Raw genomic sequence first — 18,483 nt, 5'->3', positions numbered from 1 at the left:
TTTTTACATGACTATTTTAAAATATTTTAAATTATTGTAATAATTTTAAATTTTAATATACTATCAATTAAAAAGGATATTATCAAAATGTCTAAATTTACAGATAATTCTAGACCATCTTATCTTTCACAAAATGATCTTGGGCCATGGGGTGTTTATTTACAGCAAATTGATCGTGTTACCCCATATCTTGGTTCTCTATCTCGCTGGATAGAGATATTGAAACATCCAAAAAAAATTTTAATAGTAGATGTTCCAATTGAGCATGATAATGGAGAAGTTTTTCATTACGAAGGATATCGTGTGCAACATAATATATTACGTGGTCCCGGAAAAGGTGGGGTACGTTTTCATCCGGATGTTACATTATCTGAAATAATTGCTTTATCTGGCTGGATGACAATAAAAAATGCTGCGGTTAATATACCTTATGGCGGAGCAAAGGGAGGAATTCGTGTTAATCCAAAAAATTTATCAAATAATGAATTAATGCGATTAACACGTCGTTATACTAATGAAATTAGTTCTATAATTGGATTAAATAAAGATATACCAGCGCCTGATGTTGGAACTGATATGCAGATTATGTCATGGATGATGGATACTTATTCAACAAAAAAAAATTACACTATACCAGGTATTGTTACAGGCAAACCAATCTCTATTGGGGGTAGTTTTGGTAGACAAAAAGCAACTGGGCGCGGTGTATTTATTATTGGTAGTAAAATTGCTTCTAAAATAAATTTAAATATTATTAACTCTAAAATTTCTATACAAGGGTTTGGTAATGTAGGTAGTGTTGCGGCAAATCTTTTTTTTAAAGCTGGCGCAAAAATTGTGGCAATACAGGATGATAAAACAACAATTTATAATCCAAATGGATTTAATATACCTAAGTTACAAAAATATGTTACTTTCACAAGAAGTATAAAAGATTTTAATGAGGGTGAAAAAATTAATGATTCTAAAGAATTTTGGTCTATTCCATGTGACATATTGATTCCAGCTGCGATTGAAGATCAAATTACCATTAATAATGCAAATAATGTTACAGCAAAAATTATATTAGAAGGAGCTAATGGACCAACAACAACAGAAGCGGATGATATTTTGCGAGATAAAGGAATAATATTAGCGCCAGACGTTATTACTAATGCCGGAGGTGTAATTGTTAGTTATTTTGAGTGGGTACAAAATCTTTCTAATTTATTATGGACAGAACAAGAAATTAATTTAAGATTAAATAATATTATATGTAATGCATTTGATGCTATATGGGAATTAGCTAACACAAAAAAAGTATCATTACGTACCGCTGCGTTTATAATAGGTTGTACGAGAGTTTTGCAAGCACACAAAACAAGAGGATTATAGTATAGATTTATGAAGTTAAAAGTATTTAGATTTATGTAAATTTAAAAATAATTTATTTTTTAAAATTTATTTATAAAAATTAAAAAAATTTTTAAAAAATATTTTGTTAAAACGATACAAAAAATAATTTTAGTATTATAATGTTATTATATATTTAAATTTTAGGTCTGTAGCTCAGTTGGTAGAGCACCGTGTTGATAACGCGGTAGTCGTTGGTTCGAGTCCAATCAGACCTATATATATGAATGGGGGTTTAGCTCAGTTGGTAGAGCACCTGCTTTGCAAGCAGGATGTCATCGGTTCAATTCCGATAACCTCCACCACATTTTATTTCTAACTCAATTTATTAAAATTTAAAAATATTTTTTTAAATTGTTAACCAATATTATTAAATAATTTTTTTTATAAAATGCATCGTCATATTGTTTTAGATATAGAAACAACAGGATTAAATATTATTGATGGTCATCGTATTATTGAAATTGGATGCGTAGAAATTAAAAATCGTCAAATTACTGGAAATAATTTACATTATTATATTAACCCCGGTAGAGATTCCGAAAAAAGTGCTTTAGCTATACATGGTTTAACAACAAAATTTCTTAAAAATAAATTAAAATTTTCAGAAATTGTAGATAATTTTTTAAATTATGTTTCTAATTCTGAAATTATAATTCATAACGCAGCATTTGATGTTGGATTTTTGGATATGGAATTATCTCTTTTAGGTTATTCAAATTTTACAAAATATATTTATCGAATTACTGATACATTATTGATGGCAAGAAAAATACATACTGGAAAACGTAATTCTTTAGATGCATTATGTGATCGCTATAATATTTCAAAAATACATAGAACTTTACATGGCGGTTTACTTGACGCAGAACTTTTAGCGGAAGTATATCTAGCAATGACCAGAGGTCAAAGTAATTTAAATTTTAAACCTAAAATTAATAATTCAAATAATATTGAAACTAAAATAAAAATACCAAATAATATTCCAATAAAATTAGCCAATTCCAATGAGTTAGTTCAACATAATATGATTCTATCTAAGATAGATAAACATTCAAATGGAAGATGTATTTGGAAAAAGTAATTGAATATAATGTATTGATTTATATAATAAATGGTGCCCTGGGCCGGACTTGAACCGGCAAGCTTTATTTATTAGCGAGGGATTTTAAGTCCCTTGTGTATACCATTTCACCACCAGGGCGACTTAATTTATATTTAAATTTAAAATTAATATTTTTATTTTCAACAATTATATTATAAAAATAATTATATTTAATTTCAATAATTATTTTTATTTCATTGATTATTAAAAATATTTAAAAAATTTTTATTTAAAATATATGGAAGTGGTGAGATTCGAACTCACGAACCGGTTTTACCTGTTGCCAGTTTTCAAGACTGGTGCCTTAAACCTCTCGGCCACACTTCCTTTTATCTTTGATTCTAAATATATTTTATTATAATTAAATATATTTTAATAGTAATATAATTAATTTTTTATTATTAAATCTAAATTTGTTTTATATTATTTTTCATTTTAATTTTTATATTTCGAGTATTTATTCCTAATTTTTTAAGTAATTTACTATCATCATTAGTTTTTGTATTATCAGTAGTTAAAAGTTTATCGCCATAAAAAATTGAATTAGCTCCAGCTAAAAAACAAAAAGCTTGTGTTGTCTCCCCCATTTCTTTTCGACCGGCTGACATTCTTATCCTAGAAGTTGGCATAGTTATTCGTGCGACAGCTATAGTTCGTATAAATTCTAATGGATCTAAAATAGAAGAACCATATAATGGAGTTCCTTTAATTTGTACTAAATTATTAATAGGAACTGATTCTGGATATGGATTTAAATTTGCTAATTGAAAAATTAATTCTGCACGCTGATCTCTGGACTCAGATAATCCTATTATACCGCCGCAACATATATTAATACCTACATTACGCACATTTTTAAGTGTATTAAGTCTATTTTCATAATCTCTTGTGCTAATAATATCTCCATATAATTTAGGAGAAGTATCTAAATTATGATTATAATAATCCAAACCAACTTTTTTTAAACGATATGCTTGATTTTCATTTAACATACCTAATGTTAAACAAGTTTCTAAACCTATTTTTTTAACCTCACAAATCATATTTTCAATGTTATCTAAATCTCTGTCTTTTAATTCTCTCCATGCTGCTCCCATGCAAAATCTAGTAGCTCCATCTGATTTTGCTTTTTGAGCGGCGGTAATAACTGATTCTATAGATAAAATTTTTGTAGCTGTAATTTCTGTATTATAATGTGTAGATTGAGGACAATATCCACAATCTTCTGTACAACCTCCGGTTTTTATAGATAATAGTACCGCTAATTCAATTTCATTGGCATCAAAATATTTTCTATGTACTTTTTGAGCGCGAAATAATAAATCATTAAATGGTAAATTAAATAAATTAATTACTTCATCAAGCTTCCAAATTAATGATTGTGATGATGAAATAGCATTATTTTTTTTTATAGAATTAGATTCTTTAGAAGATTGAATAATTTTCAGTGACATATTAATTATAAATATGAATTATAAATCATTGTTTTAATAAAAAATTTAAAAATAAATTATCTAAAATATTTTAATATTATTTATTTTTTAAAAAAAATCTTATTTAGTTAAATATTTATAATCTATTGTTAAATATTTTTTTGAAATTTACGTGTAAATTTCAAAATTTTATTTTTATGTAATTACTTCATTAAAAGTTTGAAAAATTGCTGATGTCATATGTTGTATTTCATTTTTATTAAGAATATATGGAGGCATTAAATAAACTGTATTTCCAATCGGTCTTAATAATAATTCATTTTTTAAAGCAGCAACAAAAAATTTTTTAGAAAATGTTTCTATTTGTTCTGGGTCTTCAATTATAACATCAAATGCCCAGATCATTCCCTTTTGACGAAAATTAATAATCTTAGGATGTGTTATTAAAGAAGTAAGTGCTTTTGTAATTTTTTTCATGTCCTGAGAAATTCGTTGTAATATGTTATCTTTATTAAAAATTTCTAATGTTGCTAATGCAGCGCAACAAGCTAATGGATTTCCACTATATGAATGTGAATGTAAAAAAATATTTATATTATTTTTATAATAAATTGAATTATAAATTTTATCAGTAGTCATTACTAATGATAAAGGCAAATAACCTCCTGTAATACCTTTTGATAAACAAAGAAAATCCGGCCAAATTTCAGCATGTTCACAAGCAAAAAATTTTCCAGTTCGACCGCATCCAACTGCAATTTCATCTGCAATTAAATGAATATTGTAATTATTACAAATTTCACGAACTAACTTTAAATATATTGAATCATACATTATCATACCACCAGCACATTGCACTAATGGTTCAATAATAATAGCAGCAATCTTATTGTGATTTTTTTTTAAAAGAATTTCTAAATCAAAAATAGCACATCTAGCTATTTCATTAGCACTATTTCCTTTATTTATATTTCTTGAATCTGGTGTGGTAATAATATAAGTTTTGTTTAATAAAGACGTGTATATTTCTTTAAATGACTGAATATTAGTTACCGCTAAAGCTCCTAATGTTTCACCATGATAACTATTTTGTAAACAAATAAATTTTTTTTTATTTAAAAATCCTTTGTTGTACCAATAATGAAAACTCATTTTCAAAGCAACTTCAACGGCAGATGCTCCATCGGAGCCATAAAAACAATGCCCAAGTTTATATTGAGTAAGAGATGATAATTTTTCTGATAATTTTATTACTGGTTTATGCGTTAAATTAGATAGCATTACATGTTCTAATTTATTAAGTTGATTTTTTAATGCTTTATTAATATAAGAATTAGAATGACCAAAAAGATTAACCCACCAAGAACTAATAGCATCTAAATAACGTTTTCCTGAAACATCAATTAACGACCATTTCCATGACTAATTGGAATCAATGGAATTTTATAAAAATTACTTTTATTTTCTACAGGATATTTTATTTGCGCACAAGGATGCCATACGTTTTTTAAACTTCTTATCACTAAATTATTTGAAGATTTTTTTTTAAAATAAACGATATTATTCATAATATTTATTATTAATTTATAAAGTATATAAAATATATTTTTATTTTTAAAAATATTTATTATATTATTATATATAATATTAATTAAAATATATTTAAAGAAAAATTATAATTATAATTTTTCTTTTTTTAATTTTCTAATGCAATATAAATATTATAATAACTGATTGTTATAATTTATTTTTATAATGTTTTTTGATTCAATTGACTTTATGGCAATGACGTTAGCTTTACAACAAGCTAAATTATCAATAAATAGTTCTCCTAATCCTAGAGTTGGGTGTGTTATTGTAAAAGAAAAACGCATTATTTCTTGTGGTTATACGAAAAGTCCAGGTGGGAATCATGCTGAAATTGATGCTCTTTTAAATGCAGCTGCGCAAGGTTATGATGTATATAATTCTACTGTTTATATTACTCTTGAACCTTGTAGTTATTTTGGTTATACCCCAAAAATATTTAAAAAAAATTTTTTTATTATAGGAAATATTAAATCCATTTTATACCAGAAAATGTAATTAATTTAGAAATATCATCTGGAAGATTGATTCTCCATTTTAATTTTAAATTATTTTTTGGATGTATTAATCCTAATTTATAAGCATGTAATGCCTGTCTATTAAATATTAATGATTTTGAATATTTTTTACCATAAAGATTATCTCCAACTATTCCATGTCCTAACCATTGCATGTGTACTCTAATTTGATGAGTTCTTCCTGTTTTTAAATTACAGCGAATTAAACTAATATGTTTTTTATTAATTATCCCAGTCGCTAATCTTTCATAATAAGTTAAAGCTGGTTTAGCATTAAAATTTTTAGAAACAGTCATTTTAATACGATTATGTGGATTTCGCATTATTGCTGCATTAATCATTCCATTTAATTTTGGAATACCCCAAACCATTGCTAAATATTTTCTTTGAACAATGTGCATTTTTAATTGATTAACAAGATGTATATATGATTTTATTGATTTAGCAACAACCATTAATCCGCTACTATTCTTATCTAAACGATGTACAATACCCGCTCTAGGAACATTTATTAAAAATGGATAAATTTCTAAAAGATTATCAAATAATGTTCCAGATAAATTACCAATTGCCGGATGAACCACCAACCCAGCTGACTTATTAAGAATAATAATTTCATTATCTTCATAAATTATATCTAATTTTATTACTTTTTTTTCTGTTTTATTTAAAAAAAAATTTTTTTTAGGTTTAATAATAATTAACTCATATCCAGAAATAATCATATCAGCTTCTGCTGTTTTATTATTAATTAATATCTGTTTTAATTTTATCCATTTTTGAATGCAATTTCGTGAATATTGATTTAATATTAATGATAGCGCTTTATCAAGTCTAATTCCATTAACTTTTTTAGTTAAACAAAATTTAATAGAAGTTAATATTGTATTAATTTTTAAAAAATTATTATTTATTTTATTGATAAAAAAATATGAATTTAAAAAATTTTTCATTGTACTAATTATTAGTATAATCACAAATATAATTATAATTTTAAAAATAAATTTTTTATTTTTACATGACTATTTTAAAATATTTTAAATTATTGTAATAATTTTAAATTTTAATATACTATCAATTAAAAAGGATATTATCAAAATGTCTAAATTTACAGATAATTCTAGACCATCTTATCTTTCACAAAATGATCTTGGGCCATGGGGTGTTTATTTACAGCAAATTGATCGTGTTACCCCATATCTTGGTTCTCTATCTCGCTGGATAGAGATATTGAAACATCCAAAAAAAATTTTAATAGTAGATGTTCCAATTGAGCATGATAATGGAGAAGTTTTTCATTACGAAGGATATCGTGTGCAACATAATATATTACGTGGTCCCGGAAAAGGTGGGGTACGTTTTCATCCGGATGTTACATTATCTGAAATAATTGCTTTATCTGGCTGGATGACAATAAAAAATGCTGCGGTTAATATACCTTATGGCGGAGCAAAGGGAGGAATTCGTGTTAATCCAAAAAATTTATCAAATAATGAATTAATGCGATTAACACGTCGTTATACTAATGAAATTAGTTCTATAATTGGATTAAATAAAGATATACCAGCGCCTGATGTTGGAACTGATATGCAGATTATGTCATGGATGATGGATACTTATTCAACAAAAAAAAATTACACTATACCAGGTATTGTTACAGGCAAACCAATCTCTATTGGGGGTAGTTTTGGTAGACAAAAAGCAACTGGGCGCGGTGTATTTATTATTGGTAGTAAAATTGCTTCTAAAATAAATTTAAATATTATTAACTCTAAAATTTCTATACAAGGGTTTGGTAATGTAGGTAGTGTTGCGGCAAATCTTTTTTTTAAAGCTGGCGCAAAAATTGTGGCAATACAGGATGATAAAACAACAATTTATAATCCAAATGGATTTAATATACCTAAGTTACAAAAATATGTTACTTTCACAAGAAGTATAAAAGATTTTAATGAGGGTGAAAAAATTAATGATTCTAAAGAATTTTGGTCTATTCCATGTGACATATTGATTCCAGCTGCGATTGAAGATCAAATTACCATTAATAATGCAAATAATGTTACAGCAAAAATTATATTAGAAGGAGCTAATGGACCAACAACAACAGAAGCGGATGATATTTTGCGAGATAAAGGAATAATATTAGCGCCAGACGTTATTACTAATGCCGGAGGTGTAATTGTTAGTTATTTTGAGTGGGTACAAAATCTTTCTAATTTATTATGGACAGAACAAGAAATTAATTTAAGATTAAATAATATTATATGTAATGCATTTGATGCTATATGGGAATTAGCTAACACAAAAAAAGTATCATTACGTACCGCTGCGTTTATAATAGGTTGTACGAGAGTTTTGCAAGCACACAAAACAAGAGGATTATAGTATAGATTTATGAAGTTAAAAGTATTTAGATTTATGTAAATTTAAAAATAATTTATTTTTTAAAATTTATTTATAAAAATTAAAAAAATTTTTAAAAAATATTTTGTTAAAACGATACAAAAAATAATTTTAGTATTATAATGTTATTATATATTTAAATTTTAGGTCTGTAGCTCAGTTGGTAGAGCACCGTGTTGATAACGCGGTAGTCGTTGGTTCGAGTCCAATCAGACCTATATATATGAATGGGGGTTTAGCTCAGTTGGTAGAGCACCTGCTTTGCAAGCAGGATGTCATCGGTTCAATTCCGATAACCTCCACCACATTTTATTTCTAACTCAATTTATTAAAATTTAAAAATATTTTTTTAAATTGTTAACCAATATTATTAAATAATTTTTTTTATAAAATGCATCGTCATATTGTTTTAGATATAGAAACAACAGGATTAAATATTATTGATGGTCATCGTATTATTGAAATTGGATGCGTAGAAATTAAAAATCGTCAAATTACTGGAAATAATTTACATTATTATATTAACCCCGGTAGAGATTCCGAAAAAAGTGCTTTAGCTATACATGGTTTAACAACAAAATTTCTTAAAAATAAATTAAAATTTTCAGAAATTGTAGATAATTTTTTAAATTATGTTTCTAATTCTGAAATTATAATTCATAACGCAGCATTTGATGTTGGATTTTTGGATATGGAATTATCTCTTTTAGGTTATTCAAATTTTACAAAATATATTTATCGAATTACTGATACATTATTGATGGCAAGAAAAATACATACTGGAAAACGTAATTCTTTAGATGCATTATGTGATCGCTATAATATTTCAAAAATACATAGAACTTTACATGGCGGTTTACTTGACGCAGAACTTTTAGCGGAAGTATATCTAGCAATGACCAGAGGTCAAAGTAATTTAAATTTTAAACCTAAAATTAATAATTCAAATAATATTGAAACTAAAATAAAAATACCAAATAATATTCCAATAAAATTAGCCAATTCCAATGAGTTAGTTCAACATAATATGATTCTATCTAAGATAGATAAACATTCAAATGGAAGATGTATTTGGAAAAAGTAATTGAATATAATGTATTGATTTATATAATAAATGGTGCCCTGGGCCGGACTTGAACCGGCAAGCTTTATTTATTAGCGAGGGATTTTAAGTCCCTTGTGTATACCATTTCACCACCAGGGCGACTTAATTTATATTTAAATTTAAAATTAATATTTTTATTTTCAACAATTATATTATAAAAATAATTATATTTAATTTCAATAATTATTTTTATTTCATTGATTATTAAAAATATTTAAAAAATTTTTATTTAAAATATATGGAAGTGGTGAGATTCGAACTCACGAACCGGTTTTACCTGTTGCCAGTTTTCAAGACTGGTGCCTTAAACCTCTCGGCCACACTTCCTTTTATCTTTGATTCTAAATATATTTTATTATAATTAAATATATTTTAATAGTAATATAATTAATTTTTTATTATTAAATCTAAATTTGTTTTATATTATTTTTCATTTTAATTTTTATATTTCGAGTATTTATTCCTAATTTTTTAAGTAATTTACTATCATCATTAGTTTTTGTATTATCAGTAGTTAAAAGTTTATCGCCATAAAAAATTGAATTAGCTCCAGCTAAAAAACAAAAAGCTTGTGTTGTCTCCCCCATTTCTTTTCGACCGGCTGACATTCTTATCCTAGAAGTTGGCATAGTTATTCGTGCGACAGCTATAGTTCGTATAAATTCTAATGGATCTAAAATAGAAGAACCATATAATGGAGTTCCTTTAATTTGTACTAAATTATTAATAGGAACTGATTCTGGATATGGATTTAAATTTGCTAATTGAAAAATTAATTCTGCACGCTGATCTCTGGACTCAGATAATCCTATTATACCGCCGCAACATATATTAATACCTACATTACGCACATTTTTAAGTGTATTAAGTCTATTTTCATAATCTCTTGTGCTAATAATATCTCCATATAATTTAGGAGAAGTATCTAAATTATGATTATAATAATCCAAACCAACTTTTTTTAAACGATATGCTTGATTTTCATTTAACATACCTAATGTTAAACAAGTTTCTAAACCTATTTTTTTAACCTCACAAATCATATTTTCAATGTTATCTAAATCTCTGTCTTTTAATTCTCTCCATGCTGCTCCCATGCAAAATCTAGTAGCTCCATCTGATTTTGCTTTTTGAGCGGCGGTAATAACTGATTCTATAGATAAAATTTTTGTAGCTGTAATTTCTGTATTATAATGTGTAGATTGAGGACAATATCCACAATCTTCTGTACAACCTCCGGTTTTTATAGATAATAGTACCGCTAATTCAATTTCATTGGCATCAAAATATTTTCTATGTACTTTTTGAGCGCGAAATAATAAATCATTAAATGGTAAATTAAATAAATTAATTACTTCATCAAGCTTCCAAATTAATGATTGTGATGATGAAATAGCATTATTTTTTTTTATAGAATTAGATTCTTTAGAAGATTGAATAATTTTCAGTGACATATTAATTATAAATATGAATTATAAATCATTGTTTTAATAAAAAATTTAAAAATAAATTATCTAAAATATTTTAATATTATTTATTTTTTAAAAAAAATCTTATTTAGTTAAATATTTATAATCTATTGTTAAATATTTTTTTGAAATTTACGTGTAAATTTCAAAATTTTATTTTTATGTAATTACTTCATTAAAAGTTTGAAAAATTGCTGATGTCATATGTTGTATTTCATTTTTATTAAGAATATATGGAGGCATTAAATAAACTGTATTTCCAATCGGTCTTAATAATAATTCATTTTTTAAAGCAGCAACAAAAAATTTTTTAGAAAATGTTTCTATTTGTTCTGGGTCTTCAATTATAACATCAAATGCCCAGATCATTCCCTTTTGACGAAAATTAATAATCTTAGGATGTGTTATTAAAGAAGTAAGTGCTTTTGTAATTTTTTTCATGTCCTGAGAAATTCGTTGTAATATGTTATCTTTATTAAAAATTTCTAATGTTGCTAATGCAGCGCAACAAGCTAATGGATTTCCACTATATGAATGTGAATGTAAAAAAATATTTATATTATTTTTATAATAAATTGAATTATAAATTTTATCAGTAGTCATTACTAATGATAAAGGCAAATAACCTCCTGTAATACCTTTTGATAAACAAAGAAAATCCGGCCAAATTTCAGCATGTTCACAAGCAAAAAATTTTCCAGTTCGACCGCATCCAACTGCAATTTCATCTGCAATTAAATGAATATTGTAATTATTACAAATTTCACGAACTAACTTTAAATATATTGAATCATACATTATCATACCACCAGCACATTGCACTAATGGTTCAATAATAATAGCAGCAATCTTATTGTGATTTTTTTTTAAAAGAATTTCTAAATCAAAAATAGCACATCTAGCTATTTCATTAGCACTATTTCCTTTATTTATATTTCTTGAATCTGGTGTGGTAATAATATAAGTTTTGTTTAATAAAGACGTGTATATTTCTTTAAATGACTGAATATTAGTTACCGCTAAAGCTCCTAATGTTTCACCATGATAACTATTTTGTAAACAAATAAATTTTTTTTTATTTAAAAATCCTTTGTTGTACCAATAATGAAAACTCATTTTCAAAGCAACTTCAACGGCAGATGCTCCATCGGAGCCATAAAAACAATGCCCAAGTTTATATTGAGTAAGAGATGATAATTTTTCTGATAATTTTATTACTGGTTTATGCGTTAAATTAGATAGCATTACATGTTCTAATTTATTAAGTTGATTTTTTAATGCTTTATTAATATAAGAATTAGAATGACCAAAAAGATTAACCCACCAAGAACTAATAGCATCTAAATAACGTTTTCCTGAAACATCAATTAACGACCATTTCCATGACTAATTGGAATCAATGGAATTTTATAAAAATTACTTTTATTTTCTACAGGATATTTTATTTGCGCACAAGGATGCCATACGTTTTTTAAACTTCTTATCACTAAATTATTTGAAGATTTTTTTTTAAAATAAACGATATTATTCATAATATTTATTATTAATTTATAAAGTATATAAAATATATTTTTATTTTTAAAAATATTTATTATATTATTATATATAATATTAATTAAAATATATTTAAAGAAAAATTATAATTATAATTTTTCTTTTTTTAATTTTCTAATGCAATATAAATATTATAATAACTGATTGTTATAATTTATTTTTATAATGTTTTTTGATTCAATTGACTTTATGGCAATGACGTTAGCTTTACAACAAGCTAAATTATCAATAAATAGTTCTCCTAATCCTAGAGTTGGGTGTGTTATTGTAAAAGAAAAACGCATTATTTCTTGTGGTTATACGAAAAGTCCAGGTGGGAATCATGCTGAAATTGATGCTCTTTTAAATGCAGCTGCGCAAGGTTATGATGTATATAATTCTACTGTTTATATTACTCTTGAACCTTGTAGTTATTTTGGTTATACCCCACCTTGTACAGAGGCTTTAATTAAATCTGGTATCAAAAAAGTTATTATTGCGATCAATGACCCTAATCCACTAGTTTCAGGAAAAGGAGTGGCTCAACTTATTTCGGCTGGGATTTCCGTTAAACAAGGATTGATGCAAAAAGAAGCATACGAGATAAATATTGGTTTTTTTTCAAGAATGCAAAGAGGAATACCATGGGTACGTATGAAAATAGCTAGTAGCTTAGATAATAAAACTTCTTTATATAATAATTCTAGTCAATGGATTACATCAAAAGAATCGCGTAATGACAGCCATATATGGCGAGCGCGCTCTTGTGCTATTTTAACGGGAAAAAATATTTAAAAAAAATTTTTTTATTATAGGAAATATTAAATCCATTTTATACCAGAAAATGTAATTAATTTAGAAATATCATCTGGAAGATTGATTCTCCATTTTAATTTTAAATTATTTTTTGGATGTATTAATCCTAATTTATAAGCATGTAATGCCTGTCTATTAAATATTAATGATTTTGAATATTTTTTACCATAAAGATTATCTCCAACTATTCCATGTCCTAACCATTGCATGTGTACTCTAATTTGATGAGTTCTTCCTGTTTTTAAATTACAGCGAATTAAACTAATATGTTTTTTATTAATTATCCCAGTCGCTAATCTTTCATAATAAGTTAAAGCTGGTTTAGCATTAAAATTTTTAGAAACAGTCATTTTAATACGATTATGTGGATTTCGCATTATTGCTGCATTAATCATTCCATTTAATTTTGGAATACCCCAAACCATTGCTAAATATTTTCTTTGAACAATGTGCATTTTTAATTGATTAACAAGATGTATATATGATTTTATTGATTTAGCAACAACCATTAATCCGCTACTATTCTTATCTAAACGATGTACAATACCCGCTCTAGGAACATTTATTAAAAATGGATAAATTTCTAAAAGATTATCAAATAATGTTCCAGATAAATTACCAATTGCCGGATGAACCACCAACCCAGCTGACTTATTAAGAATAATAATTTCATTATCTTCATAAATTATATCTAATTTTATTACTTTTTTTTCTGTTTTATTTAAAAAAAAATTTTTTTTAGGTTTAATAATAATTAACTCATATCCAGAAATAATCATATCAGCTTCTGCTGTTTTATTATTAATTAATATCTGTTTTAATTTTATCCATTTTTGAATGCAATTTCGTGAATATTGATTTAATATTAATGATAGCGCTTTATCAAGTCTAATTCCATTAACTTTTTTAGTTAAACAAAATTTAATAGAAGTTAATATTGTATTAATTTTTAAAAAATTATTATTTATTTTATTGATAAAAAAATATGAATTTAAAAAATTTTTCATTGTACTAATTATTAGTATAATCACAAATATAATTATAATTTTAAAAATAAATTTTTTATTTTTACATGACTATTTTAAAATATTTTAAATTATTGTAATAATTTTAAATTTTAATATACTATCAATTAAAAAGGATATTATCAAAATGTCTAAATTTACAGATAATTCTAGACCATCTTATCTTTCACAAAATGATCTTGGGCCATGGGGTGTTTATTTACAGCAAATTGATCGTGTTACCCCATATCTTGGTTCTCTATCTCGCTGGATAGAGATATTGAAACATCCAAAAAAAATTTTAATAGTAGATGTTCCAATTGAGCATGATAATGGAGAAGTTTTTCATTACGAAGGATATCGTGTGCAACATAATATATTACGTGGTCCCGGAAAAGGTGGGGTACGTTTTCATCCGGATGTTACATTATCTGAAATAATTGCTTTATCTGGCTGGATGACAATAAAAAATGCTGCGGTTAATATACCTTATGGCGGAGCAAAGGGAGGAATTCGTGTTAATCCAAAAAATTTATCAAATAATGAATTAATGCGATTAACACGTCGTTATACTAATGAAATTAGTTCTATAATTGGATTAAATAAAGATATACCAGCGCCTGATGTTGGAACTGATATGCAGATTATGTCATGGATGATGGATACTTATTCAACAAAAAAAAATTACACTATACCAGGTATTGTTACAGGCAAACCAATCTCTATTGGGGGTAGTTTTGGTAGACAAAAAGCAACTGGGCGCGGTGTATTTATTATTGGTAGTAAAATTGCTTCTAAAATAAATTTAAATATTATTAACTCTAAAATTTCTATACAAGGGTTTGGTAATGTAGGTAGTGTTGCGGCAAATCTTTTTTTTAAAGCTGGCGCAAAAATTGTGGCAATACAGGATGATAAAACAACAATTTATAATCCAAATGGATTTAATATACCTAAGTTACAAAAATATGTTACTTTCACAAGAAGTATAAAAGATTTTAATGAGGGTGAAAAAATTAATGATTCTAAAGAATTTTGGTCTATTCCATGTGACATATTGATTCCAGCTGCGATTGAAGATCAAATTACCATTAATAATGCAAATAATGTTACAGCAAAAATTATATTAGAAGGAGCTAATGGACCAACAACAACAGAAGCGGATGATATTTTGCGAGATAAAGGAATAATATTAGCGCCAGACGTTATTACTAATGCCGGAGGTGTAATTGTTAGTTATTTTGAGTGGGTACAAAATCTTTCTAATTTATTATGGACAGAACAAGAAATTAATTTAAGATTAAATAATATTATATGTAATGCATTTGATGCTATATGGGAATTAGCTAACACAAAAAAAGTATCATTACGTACCGCTGCGTTTATAATAGGTTGTACGAGAGTTTTGCAAGCACACAAAACAAGAGGATTATAGTATAGATTTATGAAGTTAAAAGTATTTAGATTTATGTAAATTTAAAAATAATTTATTTTTTAAAATTTATTTATAAAAATTAAAAAAATTTTTAAAAAATATTTTGTTAAAACGATACAAAAAATAATTTTAGTATTATAATGTTATTATATATTTAAATTTTAGGTCTGTAGCTCAGTTGGTAGAGCACCGTGTTGATAACGCGGTAGTCGTTGGTTCGAGTCCAATCAGACCTATATATATGAATGGGGGTTTAGCTCAGTTGGTAGAGCACCTGCTTTGCAAGCAGGATGTCATCGGTTCAATTCCGATAACCTCCACCACATTTTATTTCTAACTCAATTTATTAAAATTTAAAAATATTTTTTTAAATTGTTAACCAATATTATTAAATAATTTTTTTTATAAAATGCATCGTCATATTGTTTTAGATATAGAAACAACAGGATTAAATATTATTGATGGTCATCGTATTATTGAAATTGGATGCGTAGAAATTAAAAATCGTCAAATTACTGGAAATAATTTACATTATTATATTAACCCCGGTAGAGATTCCGAAAAAAGTGCTTTAGCTATACATGGTTTAACAACAAAATTTCTTAAAAATAAATTAAAATTTTCAGAAATTGTAGATAATTTTTTAAATTATGTTTCTAATTCTGAAATTATAATTCATAACGCAGCATTTGATGTTGGATTTTTGGATATGGAATTATCTCTTTTAGGTTATTCAAATTTTACAAAATATATTTATCGAATTACTGATACATTATTGATGGCAAGAAAAATACATACTGGAAAACGTAATTCTTTAGATGCATTATGTGATCGCTATAATATTTCAAAAATACATAGAACTTTACATGGCGGTTTACTTGACGCAGAACTTTTAGCGGAAGTATATCTAGCAATGACCAGAGGTCAAAGTAATTTAAATTTTAAACCTAAAATTAATAATTCAAATAATATTGAAACTAAAATAAAAATACCAAATAATATTCCAATAAAATTAGCCAATTCCAATGAGTTAGTTCAACATAATATGATTCTATCTAAGATAGATAAACATTCAAATGGAAGATGTATTTGGAAAAAGTAATTGAATATAATGTATTGATTTATATAATAAATGGTGCCCTGGGCCGGACTTGAACCGGCAAGCTTTATTTATTAGCGAGGGATTTTAAGTCCCTTGTGTATACCATTTCACCACCAGGGCGACTTAATTTATATTTAAATTTAAAATTAATATTTTTATTTTCAACAATTATATTATAAAAATAATTATATTTAATTTCAATAATTATTTTTATTTCATTGATTATTAAAAATATTTAAAAAATTTTTATTTAAAATATATGGAAGTGGTGAGATTCGAACTCACGAACCGGTTTTACCTGTTGCCAGTTTTCAAGACTGGTGCCTTAAACCTCTCGGCCACACTTCCTTTTATCTTTGATTCTAAATATATTTTATTATAATTAAATATATTTTAATAGTAATATAATTAATTTTTTATTATTAAATCTAAATTTGTTTTATATTATTTTTCATTTTAATTTTTATATTTCGAGTATTTATTCCTAATTTTTTAAGTAATTTACTATCATCATTAGTTTTTGTATTATCAGTAGTTAAAAGTTTATCGCCATAAAAAATTGAATTAGCTCCAGCTAAAAAACAAAAAGCTTGTGTTGTCTCCCCCATTTCTTTTCGACCGGCTGACATTCTTATCCTAGAAGTTGGCATAGTTATTCGTGCGACAGCTATAGTTCGTATAAATTCTAATGGATCTAAAATAGAAGAACCATATAATGGAGTTCCTTTAATTTGTACTAAATTATTAATAGGAACTGATTCTGGATATGGATTTAAATTTGCTAATTGAAAAATTAATTCTGCACGCTGATCTCTGGACTCAGATAATCCTATTATACCGCCGCAACATATATTAATACCTACATTACGCACATTTTTAAGTGTATTAAGTCTATTTTCATAATCTCTTGTGCTAATAATATCTCCATATAATTTAGGAGAAGTATCTAAATTATGATTATAATAATCCAAACCAACTTTTTTTAAACGATATGCTTGATTTTCATTTAACATACCTAATGTTAAACAAGTTTCTAAACCTATTTTTTTAACCTCACAAATCATATTTTCAATGTTATCTAAATCTCTGTCTTTTAATTCTCTCCATGCTGCTCCCATGCAAAATCTAGTAGCTCCATCTGATTTTGCTTTTTGAGCGGCGGTAATAACTGATTCTATAGATAAAATTTTTGTAGCTGTAATTTCTGTATTATAATGTGTAGATTGAGGACAATATCCACAATCTTCTGTACAACCTCCGGTTTTTATAGATAATAGTACCGCTAATTCAATTTCATTGGCATCAAAATATTTTCTATGTACTTTTTGAGCGCGAAATAATAAATCATTAAATGGTAAATTAAATAAATTAATTACTTCATCAAGCTTCCAAATTAATGATTGTGATGATGAAATAGCATTATTTTTTTTTATAGAATTAGATTCTTTAGAAGATTGAATAATTTTCAGTGACATATTAATTATAAATATGAATTATAAATCATTGTTTTAATAAAAAATTTAAAAATAAATTATCTAAAATATTTTAATATTATTTATTTTTTAAAAAAAATCTTATTTA

At 25.7% G+C, this 18,483-nt stretch overlaps 4 protein-coding genes and 6 non-coding genes across 10 annotated transcripts; 7 read left to right on the top strand and 3 right to left on the bottom strand.

The window, feature by feature from the left end:
* The first annotated feature begins 1,537 nt into the window (after positions 1-1,537).
* On the top strand, positions 1,538-1,610 carry Trnai-gau. Its single transcript has one exon. It is a non-coding gene; the product is annotated as a tRNA-Ile (tRNA).
* An 11-nt stretch (positions 1,611-1,621) lies between these two features.
* On the top strand, positions 1,622-1,694 carry Trnaa-ugc. Its single transcript has one exon. It is a non-coding gene; the product is annotated as a tRNA-Ala (tRNA).
* Positions 1,695-8,583: 6,889 nt separating this feature from the next.
* Positions 8,584-8,656, top strand: Trnai-gau. Its single transcript has one exon. It is a non-coding gene; the product is annotated as a tRNA-Ile (tRNA).
* Positions 8,657-8,667: 11 nt separating this feature from the next.
* Positions 8,668-8,740, top strand: Trnaa-ugc. The gene has a single exon. It is a non-coding gene; the product is annotated as a tRNA-Ala (tRNA).
* Positions 8,741-11,130: 2,390 nt separating this feature from the next.
* On the bottom strand, positions 11,131-12,563 carry LOC113471932 (adenosylmethionine-8-amino-7-oxononanoate aminotransferase-like). Its single transcript, XM_026831417.1, has one exon. It carries the CDS (start codon positions 12,255-12,257, stop codon positions 11,172-11,174), a length of 1,086 nt encoding a protein of 361 aa, XP_026687218.1. The 5' UTR covers positions 12,258-12,563; the 3' UTR covers positions 11,131-11,171.
* Positions 12,564-12,656: 93 nt separating this feature from the next.
* On the top strand, positions 12,657-13,340 carry LOC103520197 (diaminohydroxyphosphoribosylamino-pyrimidine deaminase-like). Its single transcript, XM_008485290.3, has one exon. The coding sequence runs from the start codon at positions 12,732-12,734 to the stop codon at positions 13,338-13,340; it is 609 nt and encodes a 202-aa protein (XP_008483512.2). The 5' UTR covers positions 12,657-12,731.
* Positions 13,341-13,365: 25 nt separating this feature from the next.
* Positions 13,366-14,308, bottom strand: LOC113471931 (ribosomal large subunit pseudouridine synthase D-like). Its single transcript, XM_026831416.1, has one exon. It carries the CDS (start codon positions 14,138-14,140, stop codon positions 13,367-13,369), a length of 774 nt encoding a protein of 257 aa, XP_026687217.1. The 5' UTR covers positions 14,141-14,308; the 3' UTR covers position 13,366.
* Positions 14,309-15,963: 1,655 nt separating this feature from the next.
* On the top strand, positions 15,964-16,036 carry Trnai-gau. The gene has a single exon. It is a non-coding gene; the product is annotated as a tRNA-Ile (tRNA).
* Positions 16,037-16,047: 11 nt separating this feature from the next.
* Trnaa-ugc lies at positions 16,048-16,120 on the top strand. The gene has a single exon. It is a non-coding gene; the product is annotated as a tRNA-Ala (tRNA).
* A 432-nt stretch (positions 16,121-16,552) lies between these two features.
* Positions 16,553-18,406, bottom strand: LOC103520195 (biotin synthase-like). Its single transcript, XM_008485288.3, has one exon. It carries the CDS (start codon positions 18,375-18,377, stop codon positions 17,331-17,333), a length of 1,047 nt encoding a protein of 348 aa, XP_008483510.2. The 5' UTR covers positions 18,378-18,406; the 3' UTR covers positions 16,553-17,330.
* Positions 18,407-18,483: the final 77 nt, after the last annotated feature.

This window comes from Diaphorina citri, unplaced genomic scaffold (genome assembly GCF_000475195.1).
Source record: "Diaphorina citri unplaced genomic scaffold, Diaci psyllid genome assembly version 1.1 scaffold3312, whole genome shotgun sequence".
In the NCBI taxonomy this organism is placed as follows: domain Eukaryota; kingdom Metazoa; phylum Arthropoda; class Insecta; order Hemiptera; family Psyllidae; genus Diaphorina; species Diaphorina citri.
This window is presented reverse-complemented; position numbering and strand designations above follow the sequence as displayed.